Below are 18,959 nucleotides of genomic sequence, written 5' to 3' on the forward strand. Positions count from 1 at the left end.
AACTGTCATTTATACCTCGTGTCTTGTCATTAAACTTGTATCTCGCGAATATGGCATTGCAAACGGCAGCGGGTCAGTTCACGTGCTTACATGGGAGGCGTGATGACGCGATATATTTTGATATATATCAAAATACCCGCGCTTCGCAGCAGCGAAGTACCGCTTTAAAATTTTTATTAAGAAGAAAAGTAAACCTTTTTAAACTGAGGGAAAATGAATCAATAATTATTTCTTAAGGATCTCTTTGTATATCATATTGTCAGTTCACCCTTGTAATATGACCAAGCTGTGTGCTGAGCTTACTCTTCAGCATGAAATCTAACGTGGTTTGTGCCCTTCAGAATGAAAACAGCATTTACCTTTTTAATAAAAGGTGAGCTTTTAAGCCTGAGAAATCACCCCGCAAATGCACACGTTTAATTGCACATCTGTTAATATGTATGCTTACACAGTATTAAAAGACACTCAACAATTAACGTCATTTACCTTCGTTCCCGCGTTTGACTCGTGCTGTAAATCTCTTCCTTGTTTTCACTTCACGTGATTACGTAGGAGGCGTAATACGTGATGACGTGATACGTGACTCCGCCTCCTCCATTAGACTATATGGAAAAAAACAGGTTCCAGTTATGACCATTACGCGTAGAATTTCGAAATGAAACCTGCCACAACTTTTGTAAGTAAGCTGTAAGGAATGAGCCTGCCAAATTTTAGCCTTCTACCTACACGGGAAGTTGTAGAATTAGTGATGAGTGAATCAGTCAGTCAGTCAGTCAGTCAGTCAGTCAGTGAGTCAGTGAGGGCTTTGCCTTTTATTAGTATAGAAGTAGATAGATAAGTAAGTAGACAGATAGATGTTAGGGACATTTTGTAACCTGAATAGGAACCATTTGTAACTCATAAGGATCATTTGTAACCTGGTAGGGATCTTTTGTAACTTAGAGACCTTTTGTAACTTGGGACAGGAATCATTTGTAACTTTCTGTCTACAGAAGAATGGCCAGAATAACAAAGTGAAGCATAATACAGTATTTATACTTTCAATGCATTATCTCTTCTGAAAAGACTCATTTTGTATATTTTATTACTATCGACAGATAGATAATGAAATGTACTATACAACTGATTGAAAGTCAGTGCAAGGCACTATATAGTTAATATATAGGATGAAAGATATAGAATGAACTATATAACAGATAGAAGATAGTTAAAGGTACTAGAATAGATAGAGAGGAAGACAATGAAAGACACTGTATAATTAATAGATAGATAGATAGATAGATAGATAGATAGATAGATAGATAGATAGATAGATAGATAGATAGATAGATAGATAGATAGATAGATAGATAGATAGATAGATAGCATAGTAGGCAAGATTGAATATCTAGATGAATTAACAATAAATAAATAGTGTAGCAGGCAAGATTAAATATCTATATAAATTGACAATTATTTTATAGATAGATATGAAAGGCACTGTATAATAGATAGAAGGATGTGAAAGGTACTATTTGATAGATAGTGAAAGGCACTAGAATAAACAGATAATGAAAGGCACTATACAATTAAAAGATAGTCATAGGCACTAGAATGGATAGATTGATAGAGAGTGAAAGGCACTATATAATTAATAGATAAATATGAAAGACACTAGAATAGATAGAGAGTGAAAAGCACTATAGAATTAATAGATAGATCCATTCACCCAATCATCCATCCATCCATCAGATTTCAAAGCAGAGCCTATACGCATGTTTTTTGACATGGCATGTTTTTGTTTTTGACAACATATGGTGAGGACCCTCTGCCATTAGGATTACTGTACTGTACTGGACAGCACTGCATGTTTAATCCTTCTGGACAACTTTCTGAAGTTTTTTTGATCTGACTTTCTTTATTTAATTTCCCATATAGAATAGCTGAAAATATAACACCCCTTAATAAAACATCAATAGCTACATAAATGAAGATAATTAAGACAAGCGAAGCACAGAAGTAGACCCCTTGAAGCAAACTCTACCCACTGTAGAGTATGTCCGTAGCACTTAACAGCCATTGAAATGCCACCACTGAGCCTCATGGATGTCTTCAAACTGCCTGTGCATTTTGCTCAGTAAATACACGGTTGATATTTCAAAGATGGGCACCTTAGGTTCATTGTCAGCTCTAACTGGGCCCGAAGGTGTGACAGTGGCACAGCAGTGTGCTGCCTTAACAAACCCTAGCAGTGCTCCATGTCTGTGTCTATGGAGAACCTGCCTGTTCTCCCTGCTGACCCTTGTTCTTCAGGTCCTTTCATACCCCAAATTCTGAGCAGGTTAGAGTGACTGGCAACTCAACATTGGCACACAGGGTGTCACAAGCTAATGCAATCCACACGACACTGGGTTCCTTTTAAGAAAATAATTTTATTACCCATAGCCTGAAGAGAAGGTGACCAGACAGCAGAGTGGTTCTGGAGTAATGGGGGGCTTCTCTTGCACAGTTTGACCTCAGCCCCCATCATGCCACTTCTACCTAATGCTAATGTTTGGTTATCAGTTTGCTGTCCTGTTCCCCTCCATTAGTCATTAACGTCCATTTACAAATTGAAGCTTTACGTGTTTTTGTCTTTTCCCACTCCTGCTCATTAGATACGTCACAAAGTTAAACAAATAAGGGGCACAGAGTGAAAGGCGGCTGCACAGAAGCAGGTCAGAGTAACATTCTTGACTGCGGATGCACTTGGCATGTTACAGTCATGTCAGGCTTCCCAGTATGTGACATTATAAGGTGGGATTTGTCACCAGGAGATGATCAAAGCTTGCAGCCTACAGGTGATAAGGTTACGTGTACAGCATATGCCAAGCTTGAGGTGGCGTGTGGCATTCATCCATGAGCATGTTGACCCCTGGCACCCTGTGTCCTTCTGGTCCGAGAGTTAAGACAATTTCCCCCGAATAGCTGATAAATTCACCCACCTGCCAACCAGCCCACCTATTCTCAGCAAAATTCCCTCTATGTACAAAAATATTGAGCAGACCCCCCCCCCCCCCCCCCCCCCTTGAATGATATACCTGCTGCTGCATTGGATTGCATTTCCATCATAAAGCCCACATAGCATTCATTTTTCAAAGATTAAAAGACTCGGCCGTTTCATTGGATACGTAAATCCCCCGTCACGTCGTCTTGTATTACTTGTTTCATTCGGAGTTCTGAGATGCTTCATCAGTTTGGTTGGTGTCAGAGTCTTTCCTCCTTATGACCGCATTGATGAGGCCATCCGGCAGAGCCTTAATGATATTCCAGGCCTCAAAGCGCGTCAAGCCCTGCAAGGAAGTGCCCTGGATTTGTAGCAACTCGTCGCCGGGCTGGATGGCCATCGTCTGCTCCGCAGAGCCCCCTACAAAGAAGAAGGAAACAAAACGTAATGTAGAATGAATGAGGGCCAGCACCGGGGAAGCAAACTTAAAGCAATGCTCATCGATTCTGATCGAGGACCACCTGACCTTCAGGGACCATGTAGCTACGCTTTCTTGGTCTTGGAGATTCCCCAACCCTATACTTCCCTATCTGCAAGATCTAACAGAGCAGCCTGGTCCAGGCTTTGGTCTTGTCACATCTGGACTACCACCACCAAGCCGCTCGCTCAAAACGTGGCAGCACATCTGGTGTTCAGCCAGCCCAGGTGGGCTCTCGTCACTCCTCTTTTCAGATCACGACATTGCCTCCTTGTATGCATTGAATATTCTGTCCAAATCCGTAGCTTCCTTAGCATTTACCCCCAGAAAAACAAGTCAAAAAACGTAACATATTTATCCAACGATAAAAAATGTTCTTACATGTAACAGAAACACGGAAACACCAAAGTGTCTACATAAATGAAATCAAAAGTATCACAGAGGGTCCGCTGTTGTACTGGGAGCTGGGAGATGCCACCAAAGTGCTCTCTCAGTGCCGTGTCTGCGGACGCTGGTCTCGGAGCTGCTTTTTTACCATCTTCTCCGGTTGTCTCACCCCTTTGGACAGTTGAGCATGTGTATGAGATGTGATATGTTTGGGGTTAGTAAAACAGTGGTGTGCCTTGGGATGCTTTTTGTTACAAAAAGTGTGCCAGCATGGAAAAAAAATTGGGAGACACTGCCTTAGAGAAGACAAAATGCAGTAATATTCCTGTCTCGATGCATGCTCAATAATCCAGGTAAGGAAATCCTAGAAATTTGATTCTGTTCATCTGGACAAAGTTTTTAAGTGGGAGAAATATTTCGAGACTTATCCAAGTCTCTTCCTCAGTCTCAATTGACTGCAGGTTTCCCCAACCTTATAAACAGTACCTTTGCTTAATCACAGAGACTAGCACCTTTGACAAAGGGCCAGTTGATCAGTGATATGCAAATTGTCTGTCGCCATCTTACAATGCTGTGATTGCAGCCATTCCTCAACCCTCTATGAATGGTTCACACGTCTACTAATCAGTGGACAATTTGCATATCACTGATCAACTGGCCCTTTGTCAATGGTGCTAGTCTCTGTGATTAAGCAAAGGTACTGTTTATAAGGTTGGGGAAACCTGCAGTCAATTGAGACTGAGGAAGAGACTTGGATAAGTCTCGAAATATTTCTCCCACTTAAAAACTTTGTCCAGATGAACAGAATCAAATTTCTAGGAGTAATATTCCTGATTTGTTGCTGCATGATGTTATTTCATCCACTAGATGGCAGCAGTATACTGTCCAGAGAGTTATTCAGGCTTAACACTGTAAAGTGAATCGTTCACATCACCCCGAGTGTCAGGAATAACCGTATTGACATAGAATTCCAAGCGGGGTCGACACAGTGGGGTAAGCACCTACATATATGAGGACACTGGCGGGGTCCTGTGCTCCTTGTCAACCACTCAGGTCTGCTGTTGTGTTGTATGGTGTCTGGCGATGCCACTTCTGCCTGGTATCAAATCCGAGTCCGGACTCCTTTCATGTGTAGCTCCTAGCTGGGGGAACAAGCTGCCCACCTCCATTCAAAATCCTGACTCCCTCAACGAGTTTGAAGACTCTCTTGTTTGCTGAGTTTCCATCTAACATTGCCTCCCTGTATGCGTTGAATATTCTGTCCAAATCCATAGCTTCCTTAGCTTTTACCCCCAGAAAAACGAGTCAAAAAACGTAACATTTTTTTCAACGATAAAAAATGTTCTTTCGTGTAACAGAAACACGGAAACACCAAAGCGTCCACATAAATAAAACATAAAGTATCACGGAGCGTCCGCCGCTGAGCTGGGAGATGCTACCAAAGTACTCACTGTGTCTGCGGACGCTGGCATCGGAGCTGCTTTTTTACCAGCTTCTTTGGTAGCCTCACACCTTTGGACAGTTGAGCATGTTTATGAGATGTGATGGTGGTGTGCCTTGGGATGCTTTTGGTTACAAAAAGTGTGCCAGCACGGAAAAAAAATTGGGAGACACTGCCTTAGAGTGACAAAACGCAGAAATATTCCTGATTTGTTGCTGCATGATGTTATTTTATCCACTAGATGGCAGCAGTATACTGTCCAGAGAGTTATTCAGGCTTAACACTGTAAAGTGAATCATTCACATCACCCCGAGTCTCAGGAATAACCGTATTGACGTACTGTAGAATTACTAGCTGGGTCGACATGGTTGGGGGGTAAGCACCTACATATATGAGGACACTGGCGGGGTCCTGTGCTCCTTGTCAATCATTCAGGTCTGCTGTTGTACGGTGTCTGGAGATGCCACCTCTGCATGGTATCAAATCCGAGTCCAGACTCTTTTCATCTGTAGCTCCTAGCTTGGGGAACGAGCTGCCCACCTCCATACAGGGTAGTGACCCCCTCAATGAGTCTGAAGACTCTCTTGTTTGCTGCGTTTCCATCTAACTGTATGTTTTTGGATCCAAGGATTCATAACTTTGCTTGTATTTTGTTTTGAGCGCCTCACTTGTGATGTTCAATTTTGCCACCTTGTCCTGTCACACTTGTTCCTAAACGGTCCCCCCAGACTGATGATTTACTCCATTATGTTGACCTCTTTTGGTTAAAAGTGTCTGCTATGCAAATAATTGTGAATGTAAACTGTAAATTCTGACAGTTAGCCCCTCCCCGCATGAAAGGGAAGCAAATGGTTCACACTGAACTGGTAAATGCTAAGAGCAGCAGAAAAACGAGGCCCTGTTTAGGATGTGGTCAAGCGGGCCGCATACACACTGGCATCAGCTCTGTTTACTTTTGTCTATTTTTAACTTAAAAATCAGATTTAAAGTTAAACAACATGGCAAGAAGAAATACAAAATGAACAGGGAGATTTATAGATCAGTCAAATGCCAAATGACTCCTAAGCAAAATTTACAGTGCATTTCATCTGCAAGGACGCTGGCGTAATACTGTACTGTTTTTAATTGTAACGTTCCTTCTTGTTTTGTGCTGCTCCCCATAATGCACTTGAATCCATCACATGTCATTCTCAAACCCAAATTAATCAATTTTACTGAGCATATCCTAGCAACACTGATTGTAAGGCCGGATTGAGACCACCACAGGCCCCTGGGTGACTTAGCTCCTTAACAGATAGCTGATGTTACTTTTAACAGTCCTGCATGCGGACACCCGGTCATTTATTTCTCATTCTTGATGTCGGTATGAGACTTGATTGCTTCACCACCCCTGGGAGTGGGTGGTGGTCCCCCTTAGTCATTTCAACTGGCAGATACTCCATCATTTCATTGAGTGTAGGGGTCCCCCTTATTCATTTTGACTAACAGACACTCCATTGTTTCATCGAGCTCTACCTTGGTCATTTCAACTAATAAATGGATAATTCATCACTTTATTGAGCATAGGGGTCCCCCTTGGTCATTTTAGCTGGTGGATATTGCATCATTTTATGAAGCTCTCCTTTGGTAATTTCGACTCCCAGAGACTTCATTGTTTCATCAAGCTCTCTCTTATTCATTTCAGCTTGCAGATACTCCATCATTTCATTGAGTGTGGAGGTCCCCCTTGGTCGTTTTGACTAGCGGATACTCCATCATTTCATCAAGCTCTCCCTTGGTCATTTTGACTTGAGGATACTCCATTGTTTCATTGAATGTAGGGGTCCTCCTTGGTCATTTTGACTCATGGATACTCCAATCGTTTCATCAAGCTCTCCCTTTTCGATTTACTGCTACTCCATTTTTTTCATCAAGCATAGGATGCCCATTTGGTGATTTCAACTCCCACATACTCCATCATTTCATCAAGCTTTCCCTTATTCATTTCAATTCGTAGATATTCCATCATTTCATCGAGTGTAGGGGTCTTCCTTGGTCATATTGACTAACAGATACTCCATCGTTTCATCAAACTCTCCCTTGGTCCTTTCGACTAATGAATACTGTATCATTTCATCGAGCTCTCCCTTATTCATTTCAACTTGCAGATACTCCATCATTTCATCGAGTGTGGAGGTCCTCCTTGGTCGTTTTGACTAACGGATACTCCATCATTTCATCAAGCTCTCCCTTGGTCATTTTGACTTGAAGATACTCCATTGTTTCATTTAATGTAGGGGTCCTCCTTGGTCATTTCGACTCATGGATACTTCATTTCACCAAGCTCTCCCTTTTTGATTTGCTGCTACTCCATTTTTTTCATCAAGCATAGGGTGCCCCTTTGGTCATTTCAACTCCCAGATACTCCATCGTTTCATCAAGCTCTCCCTTATTCATTTCAATTCGTAGATATTCCATCATTTCATCGAGTGTAGGGGTCTTCCTTGGTCAATTTTGACTAACAGATACTCCATCGTTTTATCAAACTCTTCCTTGGTCCTTTCAACTAATGAATACTCCATCGTTTCATTGAGCTCTCCCTTATTCATTTCAATTTGCAGATACTCCATAATTTCATCATGTGCAGGGGTCCTCCTTGGTCATTTCGACTAACGGATACGCCATCATTTCATTGAGCTCTCCCTTATTCATTTCAATCTGAGGATACCCCATTTTTTCATCGAGTATAGAGAACCCCCTTGGTCATTTCGACTCATGGATACTCCAATTGTTTCATCGTGCTCTCCCTTTTCTGTTTGCGGCTACTCCCTTTTTTTCATTGAGTATCAGGGTTCCCATTGATTATTTGGACTCACAGATGCTCCACCTTTTCATCAAGCATAGGGAGCCCCCCTGGTCATTTTGACTCCCAGATACTCCATCATTTCATCGAATGTTGGGGTCATCATTGGTCATTTCGACTCGTGGATACTCCATCGTTTCATCAAGCTCTCCCTTTTCAATTTGCGTCCACTCCGTTTTTTTCATCGAGTGTAGGCATTCCCCTTGGTTATTTGGACTCGCAGATATTCGATCATTTCATCAAGCTCACCCCCAGAATGATCTGATGATAGATTCCACCCAGACAGAAAAACAGGAAAAATCATATACAGTATATGACGGTACATCAAAAAGTAAACTGCAACGGATAGAAGCTGAAGCAATATAACACATTTGCATTGGCTCATGGGTAGATTAAATACACACAGCGCGGCATTCTCCTGTTAGTCCAATTGAAGCCAAGGTCAAATGAACATGGACGCTCCGCTGCGGGATTGCACCATAGTAGGATAACACACCACGGAGAGATTTCCTTGATTCCGTAGTTCCAACCCAGCAAGGAGTTACCAAAGTTATGAGATCAAGATGGCCCGACACCTGAGCAGACACATTTATAGACAGGTAGTGGAGATGACAGATGGGACAGCCAGCAATGGCAAAAATGTCATCAACAACACATCGATATTTGCTTTCTTACCTTAAACCCGTTATACAAATATACCGAGGTAACTCTACTTCTAAATCTATAACATAGAAACTATAACATTAGAACACTCTGGACGAGAAGAGGCCATTCAGCCCAACAAAGCTCGCAAGTCCTATCCACTTATTTCTTCCAAAAAAACATCAAGTTGAGTTTTGAAAGTCCCTAAAGTCCTATTGTCTACCACACTACTTGGTTGTTTATTCCAAGTGTCTATCGCTCTTTTTGTAAAGAAAAACTTCCTAATGTTTGTGCGAAATTTACCCTTAACAAGTTTTCGACTGTGTCCCCGTTTTCTTGATGAACTTATTTTGAAGTCCCAGTCTCGATCCACTGCACTAATTCCCTTCATCATTTTAAATGTTTCAGTCAGGTCTCCTCTTCATCTTCTTTTGCTCAAACTGTAAAGGCTCAGCTCTTTTAACCTTTCCTCATATCCCATCCCCTGTTGCCCTGAATCAGCCTCGTCGCTCTTCTCTGGACTTTCTCTTGTGCTATTGTGTCCTTTTTGTAGCCTGGAGACCAAAACTTCACCCAGGACTCCAGGGGCCTCATGTATAACGCCGTGCGTAGAACTCACACTATAACATGGCGTAAGCACAAAAGCGGGATTGTGCGTACGCACAGAAAAATCCAGATGCAGGAATCAGTGCGCACGCATACTTTCACGTTCTTCCACTACATAAATCCCGATTTGCGTGAAAAGTAACGCACGTGCACGCGCCTTCTGTCCCGCCCCAACTCCTCCCAGAATTACGCCTCTTTGAATATGCAAATCAATATAAATAGCCTTCTGTGAAAAGACAATGGGAAAAGCACGGGGGAAAATATAAGAATTTCAGCGAATACCAAGTGGAGGCAAAGGAAAAACGTACTATTTGTTGGTTTAAACAGTGGTATAATCAACAAAAGAAAGTTGATCGAGTGACAGAGTGTCGGAGAAACTCGAAAGATCAAGTTCACAAAGTCCCACAGTGCCCGAAATCACATATCAAAGTCGCTGTGAAAGGTGAGTTGTAGCCCACCGTCTGAGTGTCATATGAAAGCGTATTAGGGTACAAACAAAAAACATAGGCACACAGTGGGAAAAAAGCACGAAATGTCAACTTTAATCTCGAAATTTCTTAAAATCGTTTATTTTAGTAGTTTCTCAAGTAGCATGTTAAATGCTTTTTTCTGTGTTTGATCTTCTATGTGCTCTATGTGTGTGAATCACTACGTGCTTCCGTTCTTTCTCTTTCTCTGACAGGACACATAATCCATTACATTCGAGATATTACAGCTCTCTGAATAATTAAAATACTGAGATGTATACGTGATATCATTTTCATGATGATAGGAATGAAAGCATGTTATTAAACATGGGAACACGGTGGCGCAGTGATTGTTCATATCTCACGCAAGAGGCTTGTTGCACCATGTGTGACCTTCGATGAAATAATTTATTACAGAAGTACTGTCTCTTTCAAACGTACTAACCTCCAATTCCTGTCCATACTTTTCTTTCTCCAATCGCCACACAATCAGCTCTGTAATAGACGTGAAGCCATTTGTAAGCTTAGAACGCCGATTCTTCAAAACTTTTAAGGAACATTGAAATATCTTCGTAGTACATGTTTAATTATTCTATTCGTCTATCCTTCCAGTGTCGCGTCAGCACCAGCAAGAATACAGCGCAAGGCAGGAGCTATCCGTGAACTAGCTAGCGCTGTGGCACCGTGTCCTCACATGTTTAATTATTAGCAATACAGATTATTTAAATGAAGTTAAAGTTTTATCTGTATACTATAAGCAACATATTTTGCTGCATTTCATCTTAAAAATGATATTGTCATCATACGCGCTTTATAAAGTAGCGCAGGTTGTGCAATATTATAACTGTAGTGCAAGTTTACAGTGAGGTGATTGAGTGCGTTTATAGTTCGTGGGATGAAACTGTTTCTGAAACGCGAGGTCCGTACAGGAAAGGGTTTGACGCTTTTTGCCGTGGTTGAGGTAGTGTGTACTTGAAACTGTATACCGATAATTCTCTTTCCAATCATCTGCTGCTGTGATTCCCCACTCAGATACAGTGATATAAATACGCCGAGTGGTGCAGTGAGAGTAATATGGAAAAAAATGATCCGCAGTGGCAACCCTTAACGGGAACAGCAAAAAGAAGAACAAGATGCAGTGAGCATAACAACGCTAAAGCAGTTCTGGTATTTGGAATACTATGGCTATTCCCTGGCCCATTATATTGCAGCAGGTTAATTACAATCAGATGTATTACACTAATAAACAATATGCAGTTAATTTCAGTGTATTTATAAAGCCGCGTCAGGAATGTGGAGCTAAGAAAGAAAGGATGAGCACACAGGAACAGTAGTTTGACCATTCTGTGGACCATTATATTGTTACAGGTTAATTACAATCAGATGCATTAAATTTATGAACGATATGCGGTTAATTTCAGTGTATTTGATAAAGCCGCAGCCGTGGATGTGGATCTAAGAAAGGGTAACCACACAGGAACAGTAGCACTGCTTTGACACTGGGTGCCGCCAGTCTGCAAAACCGGGCGGATAAATTGCGTACGCCAAGGTATGAGTTACCGTGGAAATGTGCGTGGCTTTACGCCAAGTTTAGGTTTTATACATCGCGATTTGAGCGTGGAAAGGTTCGTACGCAACATTTCTGTGCGTACGCACCGTTTATACATGAGGCCCCAGATGAGGCCTCACCGGTGTGTTATAAAGCTTCAGCATAACCTCCTTGGTCTTGTAGTCCACACATCAAGGCGCTATATAACCTGACATTCTGTTGGCCTTCTTAATGGCTTCTGAACACTGTCAGGAAGTCGATAGCTTAGAGTCCACTACGACCCTTAAATCCTTCTCATAAGGTGGACTCTCGATATTCCGACCGCCCATTGTGTATTCAGACCTCACATTTTTACTACTTGTGTGTCATTCTTTACATTTACTGATATTAAATTTCATCTTCCACAAATCTGCCCAAGCCTGTATGCTGTCCAAGTCCTTCTGTAATGATATAATGGATTGCAAATTATCTGCTAATCCTCCTATCTTGGTATCATCTGCAAACTTAACCATCTTGTTCTTTATATTCCTATCTAAATCATTTCTATATATTAAAAATAGCAGCGGCCCCTGCACTGCCCCCTGCTGGTCACCACTCTTAACATTGGCCAATTCTGATGAGGTTCCTCACACCATCACCCTCTTCTTCCAGTGTCTGAGTCAATTCTGCACCTGTCTACTCACCACACCCTGTAATGCCACTTCATTTAGTTTGATGCCCACCCTCTCACGTGGCACCTTATCAAATGCTTTCTGAAAGTCCACATCACTAATATCATGAGCTCCACTCTGTTCATATCCTTTTGTTACCTCCTCATAGAATTCCAGCATGTTAGTAAAACACGACCTCCCTCTTCTGACCCCACACTGACTCTTCCTAATAACTCCTGTCCTTGCCAGGTGTTGCTCAATCTTCTCCTTAATAATTCCTTCCATTCATTTTCCTGTGATGCACATTAAGCTTACTGGCCTATAGTTCCTTGGATCTGCCCTGTCACCCCTTTTTATATCATGGGATGATATTTGCCATTTTCCATTCCTTCAGAATCTCTCCAGTGCGCAGAGACTTCCTAAAAATATGTGTCAAGGATTTTATATCTGTACTCGCTAACCTCCTTAAGAACTCAAGGGTAAATAACAATCCTAATGTAACCAGGTTGTTTTCCTGGAATGTGGAAAGCAGCCACCTTAACCAGTTATATCACTCTGATGGTGTCTCTCCTTCACAGCTGGCTCCTTCCTACTACGCTATACACATGCCCAGGGTTTGACTAAGGGTCTCAGTCAGGGGTTTTCATTTTCCTTTTATTCAGCCCTTGAAAAGTCCACACAGAGTTTTGTAGAGAAAAAAACGAGCAGGAGAAGAAACGCTCATTACTGGGTGGGGCGCCGTTTTGCAGTCCAGCAGTCCGTCTTTTTTCCACAGGAATGCCAGTGCTGACAGGCTGCGGCGCCTGCTGTCCTGCTTTGGTAGGCGAGTGTGGTCAGTGTGCACCTAACACCACCATCCACACTGCTGCTAACAGCAATACACTGTAAAAACAGGAAGGCATCCTTGGCTGGAACTGAAATCTTCAGAAGGGCTGTTTGGTTTTTTTGTCTTTCTCACTGGCCTTTAAAAATGGTCGTTTATGGTTCATATGTTGGTGTTTCAGAGGGTGTCAGCTCCTTGAATGTCCAACAGTCTAACCCACGGTGCTCTCTGGTGGTCTGGGGGACATTGACGATGGTAATAAATCTATTATTCTCTGTGTCATTTTCTCAATGGACAATATTGTGGTTAACGGGAGCAACAGTAGCGCATGTAGGGTAAACAGGGCCACAACCTCAGGTCCTAAATTAGTGCCGATGTTCACACCAGACTTACCTTTAAAGATCCGGTTTATGATTAAGGGTTTATCGCCATGAATGGAGCCTTTGCCTCCTTCTAAACTGAACCCCACGCCCGCTGCATTCTTTTCCAATGTAATGGTGATGGTGTCAGCGTTGTTATCTAAAAGTGAATGGGAAAACAGGCAAGATATTAGCGTGCACACCTCCATAATCATAATGAAGAATGAACTGTCTGAGGTCTTTTCATTCATTAAACTCAACAAAAGTATTGCACTTATCATCAAATCAAATCAAATCAAATAGCCTTTGATTGTCAAATCACTATATGTAGTAGTAGTTTATTTACAGTGCATTGGGAAAGTATTCCCAGCGCATCACTTTTTCCACATTTTGTTATGTTACAGCCTTATTCCAAAATGCATTCAATTCATTTTTTTCCTCAGAGTTCTACACACAACACCCCATAATGACAACGTGAACAAAGTTTACTTGAGGTTTTTGCAAATTTATTAAAAATAAAAAAAACTGAGAAATCCCATGTCCATAAGTATTCACAGCCTTTGCTCAATACTTTGTCGATGCCCCTTTGGCAGCAATGCCAGCCTCAAGTCTTCTTGAATATGATGCCACAAGCTTGGCACACCTGTCCTTGGCCAGTTTCACCCATTCCTCTTTGCAGCACCTCTCAAGCTCCATCAGGTTGGATGGGAAGCGTCGGTGCACAGCCATTTTAAGATCTCTCCAGAGATGTTCAATCAGATTCAAGTCTGGGCTCTGGCTGGGCCACTCAAGGACATTCACAGAGTTGTCCTGAAGCCACTCCTTTGATATCTTGGCTGTGTGCTTAGGGTCGTTGTCCTGCTGAAAGATGAACCGTCGCCCCAGTCTGAGGTCAAGAGCGCTCTGGAGCAGGTTTTCATCCAGGATGTCTCTGTACATTGCTGCAGTCATCTTTCCCTTTATCCTGACTAGTCTCCCAGTCCCTGCCGCTGAAAAACATCCCCACAGCATGATGCTGCCACCACCATGCTTCACTGTAGGCATGGTATTGGTCTGGTGATGAGCGGTGCCTGGTTTCCTCCAAACGTGATGCCTGGCATTCACACGAAAGAGTTCAATCTTTGTCTCATCAGACCAGAGAATTTTCTTTCTCATGGTCTGAGTGTCCTTCAAGTGCCTTTTGGCAAACTCCAGGCAGGCTGCCATGTGCCTTTTACTAAGGAGTGGCTTCCTTCTGGCCACTCTACCATACAGGCCTGACTGGTAGATTGCTGCAGAGATGGTTGTCCTTCTGGAAGGTTCTCCTTTCTCCACAGAGGACCTCTGGAGCTCTGACAGACTGACCATTGGGTTCTTGGTCACCTCCTTGACTAAGGCCCTTCTCCCCCGATCGCTCAGTTTAGATGGCCGGCCAGCTCTAGGAAGAGTCCTGGTGGTTTCGAACTTCTTCCACTTACGGATGATGGAGGCCACTGTGCTCATTGGGACCTTCAAAGCAGAAGAAATTTTTCTGTAACCTTCCCCAGATTTGTGCCTCGAGACAATCCTGTCTCGGAGGTCTACAGACAATTCTTTTGACTTCATGCTTGGTTTGTGCTCTGACATGAACTGTCAACTGTGGGACCTTCTATAGACAGGTGTGTGCCTTTCCAAATCATGTCCAGTCAACTGAATTTACCACAGGTGGACTCCAATGAAGCTGCAGAAACATCTCAAGGATGATCAGGGGAAACAGGAGGCACCTGAGCTCAATTTTGAGCTTCATGGCAAAGGCTGTGAATACTTATGTACATGGGCTTTCTCAATTTTTTTATTTTTAATAAATTTGCAAAAATCTCAAGTAAACTTTTTTCACGTTGTCATTATGGGGTGTTGTGTGTGAATTTAATCCATTTTGGAATAAGGCTGTAACATAACAAAATGTGGAAAAAGTGATGCGCTGTGAATACTTTCCGGATGCACTGTAGGTTCAACGGTGTGAATTTGCATACCAGAGAAACAGACACTGGTATTCAGAGCCCTTCATTTTCCGTACACTTTACTGTATTGTGGATTTCATTGTAAATGGAGACATTTGCCCATCAATCTACACTCAATAACCCATAATGACAAAGTGAAAAACAGGTGACCAGAAAGGTTTGCAAATTTATTAGAAATGAAAAACTGAAATCTCTCCTTGATAGAGAGTTCTCAGGTCCTTAATTTGGTACTTTGTAGTAGCCTCTCCAGCTTCGAGTCCTCTCGAGTGAGTCTCTCTTCAAGCTTTGCACTCCTGAGTTTGGGCCATTGATCCCATTCTTCCTGTTAGGATGGATGGGAAGAATCTGTAAACGGCCATCTTCAGGTCTCTCCGTAGGGCCACTCAGGGACACTCTGAGACTTGTTCTGAAGCCCCTCTGGGTCATTGTCATGCTGAAAGGTGAAGCATTGCCTAACTTGAGGTGGTCTGCACTTTGGAGCAGGCTTTCTTCAAGGACCTCTCTGGATTTTAGATGCATTTACCCTTCTGTCAATTCTGACTTGGCCCTGCACCTTGTGGTCACTAGAGGGCACTGTCGCTCCTCAAACCCAGCAGGCCAGACACTCGGGGCAGAAGTTAAAAGCACAATAATTTATTTTATTGCGAGGAAATCCCTCACAATGCTTAACACCATTACAGACACAAGTAATGAGGCACACAAATGGTTCTCTCCATCTCTTTTCTCCTGCACTCCTCCCAGTAAGCTTTGTCCGCCTTCTCTGGCTCCCCAACTGGGTTTGAGTGGTTCCATTTTTTTATATTGGCCAACCCAGGAGTACTTCTGCTCTTACGCCTACATGGCCTGCCAGATTAGGCAAAATCCTCGCCTCATACAAGTCCTCCACAGCACCCCCTTGGTGGTACTCATGGCACCCAACAGGGCTGAGGTAAAGAACTACAAGCCCAATATTGCCTGTGGGGATCCGGGGCACCACTGTAATCCCAGGGAGCTGCCATCTAACATCTCGGTGGGGTAGTGCCCTAAAGAAGCTGCCTTCCCCCAACCTTCCCTATCCTAGGTGACCCGGCTGGGTTGGTCTGCCGGCCATTTCTTACAACCTCCATAGCATGATGCTGCCACCTCATCATCGGGATATTAGGCAAGTGGTGAGCAGTTCCAGGTCTTCTCCAGACATAGTGCTTGAGTTTGAGTTTGCATCTCATGAGACCAGAGAATCTTTATCCTACTGCTCTTCGAGTCCTTTAACTCAAAAGTGGCGTCCATCTTACCGCTCTACAATAAACACTTCATTGATGGAGTGCTGCTGTGCTGCTCATTCATCCGACAGGTTCCTCTAATCTCATCAGAGGACTTCTGAAGCTCCATTAGAGAGACCATTTGTTTTTTTTTTTCGTCACCACCCAGTCCAAGAAGATACTCAACTTGGCCGGATATCCAACTTTTAAGAAGAGTCCTGGTGTTTCCAAACTTCTTGAGACCACTTTGGTGAGGGGTAACACTCAAAAGCTCCAGAAATGGTTCAATCCCCTGGCCATGATCTATGCCACACCATAACTTGATCCTAGAGGACTTACAGAGAGTCTCTTGAACTTGGTGTTTGCAGGAAGCCGTCATCACTTCTGTCACCATTTTATCCCCCCTGTAGGGGCTTCAAAGTCCCGTCGTGGGTCTCTTTGGTCTCACTTTATTTCATTTATTTGTATTAATGTTTATTTTAAGTATTATGCACGTTTTTCTGTTTGTATGTCAGAAAAGGGGAAGGGCCTTAGTTATGTCCCTTGTGCTTTGTGGGTGGTTCCACAAGGGGCGGGGCCACCTGCCCATCACCGCCACCCTATTTAAGGGAGGGCCTTCCATAATTCCTGGTGGTTCATTGTAAGTGTTGGAGTGGAGAGTGTTTGGTGAGTTACTTTGCTTTACTTTGTGTTTGCCAGATTTTCGACCCTGCACTTTGTTTTGACTTCGCCTCTTGGATTCTTATATTGGGACTGTGAAACTGATTTTTTGAACCTCTGCTCCGTCTTGACTTGGATTAGGATGCTGTGTCTACCCCTTGCTTTTCAGGCAACTCTTTCCGCTTTTTGGAGCTCTGTGCCTGCACAAGCTTTTGTGAAAATAAACCTTTTAATTTTTATCAGGATTTGTCTCAGCCCTTTGGGATTCTAGTCGGGTTGTTATGACGGTGCTTTCCCCCTCTACTGGTCAGGCTTGGAAGTGTTTTTGCAACTGTGCTTTCTGAACTCGGTCACTTTGTGACAGAAGCTGTAGACATGGTAGCAAAAGATGAGTGCAGGAAAAGTGAATATTTATGGAATTTCAAGGAGAGGATTTTGAAGGAAACTAAAAGATAGATAGATAGATAGATAGATAGATAGATAGATAGATAGATAGATAGATAGATAGATAGATAGATAGATAGATAGATAGATACTTTATTAATCCCAAGGGGAAATTCACAGGGAATTTACTGTATGTATGTTTTATAATAAAGTCTAGCAGGGTATTTTTGTTGTTTTGGTGGGCATATAATCTTAATAGTACCATTGTTCTAGATCGTAAAGTCCCTTGAGATGGCACTAGATGGTTTTCTACAACAAACAGAAAAGAAATACTCCAGAGTATACAAACATTTAACTTTACATACTGTACAAGTTAGCAAGGACCATTACTTTGACTTGACCTTCAAGGAACTGACCTGTCACAGAAGAAGAATCGTCCCCATTGGTTGGTGTCGTACTCAGTTCCCCGACCGACACAGTGCTTTTGTCGCCGTCATTTGACTTGCAAACCACGATGATGGCTTGTTTCAGCATCCTGGCTTGGCGCAGAATGATGGTTGCATCGCTGTGTGTCGTGTCTTTCAGGGACTGGCCGTTGATGGACAGGACTTCATCTCCTTTTTCGATTGTCCCTTCCTGGGATGCTAAGCCATTGGGGAATACCCTGTGCACCTACCAAACAGAGGAGCGGACATGCTAGGGTTACAACAAATGACACACTCTGTGTGTGTGTGTGTGTGTGTGTGCTCACAGCCATGGGGTTAAATACAGGTGGGAGAGACTAATAATAATAATAATTATTATTATTATTTACATTTACATAGTGCTTTTCTTGCTACTCATGGCACTTTTATTGGTGAGTGGGGAGCCACTTGAACCACCGCTAATGTGGAGCACCCACCTGGATGTTGCGACGGCAGCCATTTTGTGCCAGTACACTCACCACATATTAGCTGTTAGGTAGTGAAGTGGTGAGAGAGAAAGATTAGAGACGGGGGGCGATTAGGGGGCCGCGATGGGCAATTTAGCCAGGACATCAGGATACTCCCAACTATTTGCAAAGCATACCCAGGTATCTTTTATGACCACAGAGAGTCAGGACCTCGGTTTTTACATTTCAACTGAAGGAGGGCGCCATCTTTATAGCACAGCATGCCCATCATCGCACTGGGTTCCAGCTTGAACCAGGAGTTGCATGGCATGCTCTGTGCGGATATTGTATGGGGGGTGGGGGAGATCTCCAAGACCATAGAGTAAGTGCTCCCTGCTGGCCTCACCAACACCTTCAGTTCAGAGTCGAACATTAGAGGCTACCTGAGAAGGCACGTAGATATCTGGAAGAGATGACAAAGTGTACTTACTGTGGTGACTTTGTTTTCAAGATCCACACCGCCAGCTATGCTAAACCCAAGTCCTTCACCTTCTTCCTTATGTAAAATTACAACGTGAATGTCTTCAAGTTGCTGCACAAAACAGAATAACAGTATAT

At 42.9% G+C, this 18,959-nt stretch overlaps 1 protein-coding gene across 3 annotated transcripts in view; it reads right to left on the bottom strand.

The window, feature by feature from the left end:
• Positions 1 to 2,391: 2,391 nt before the first annotated feature.
• Positions 2,392 to 18,959, bottom strand: part of il16 (interleukin 16) — a 116,142-nt gene continuing 99,574 nt past the window's right edge. For all 3 annotated transcript variants that reach the window (XM_051920414.1, XM_051920413.1, XM_051920415.1), the window contains 4 exons: positions 18,832 to 18,933; positions 17,887 to 18,142; positions 13,244 to 13,369; positions 2,392 to 3,385 (listed from right to left, as the gene is read on the bottom strand). In XM_051920414.1, the coding sequence (XP_051776374.1) occupies positions 3,186 to 3,385; positions 13,244 to 13,369; positions 17,887 to 18,142; positions 18,832 to 18,933 (684 nt within the window). In that variant the 3' untranslated portion in view covers positions 2,392 to 3,185. The remainder of the gene's footprint in view (positions 3,386 to 13,243; positions 13,370 to 17,886; positions 18,143 to 18,831; positions 18,934 to 18,959) is intronic.

Source organism: Erpetoichthys calabaricus, chromosome 17 (assembly GCF_900747795.2).
Source record: "Erpetoichthys calabaricus chromosome 17, fErpCal1.3, whole genome shotgun sequence".
Classification (NCBI taxonomy): Eukaryota; Metazoa; Chordata; class Cladistia; order Polypteriformes; family Polypteridae; genus Erpetoichthys; species Erpetoichthys calabaricus.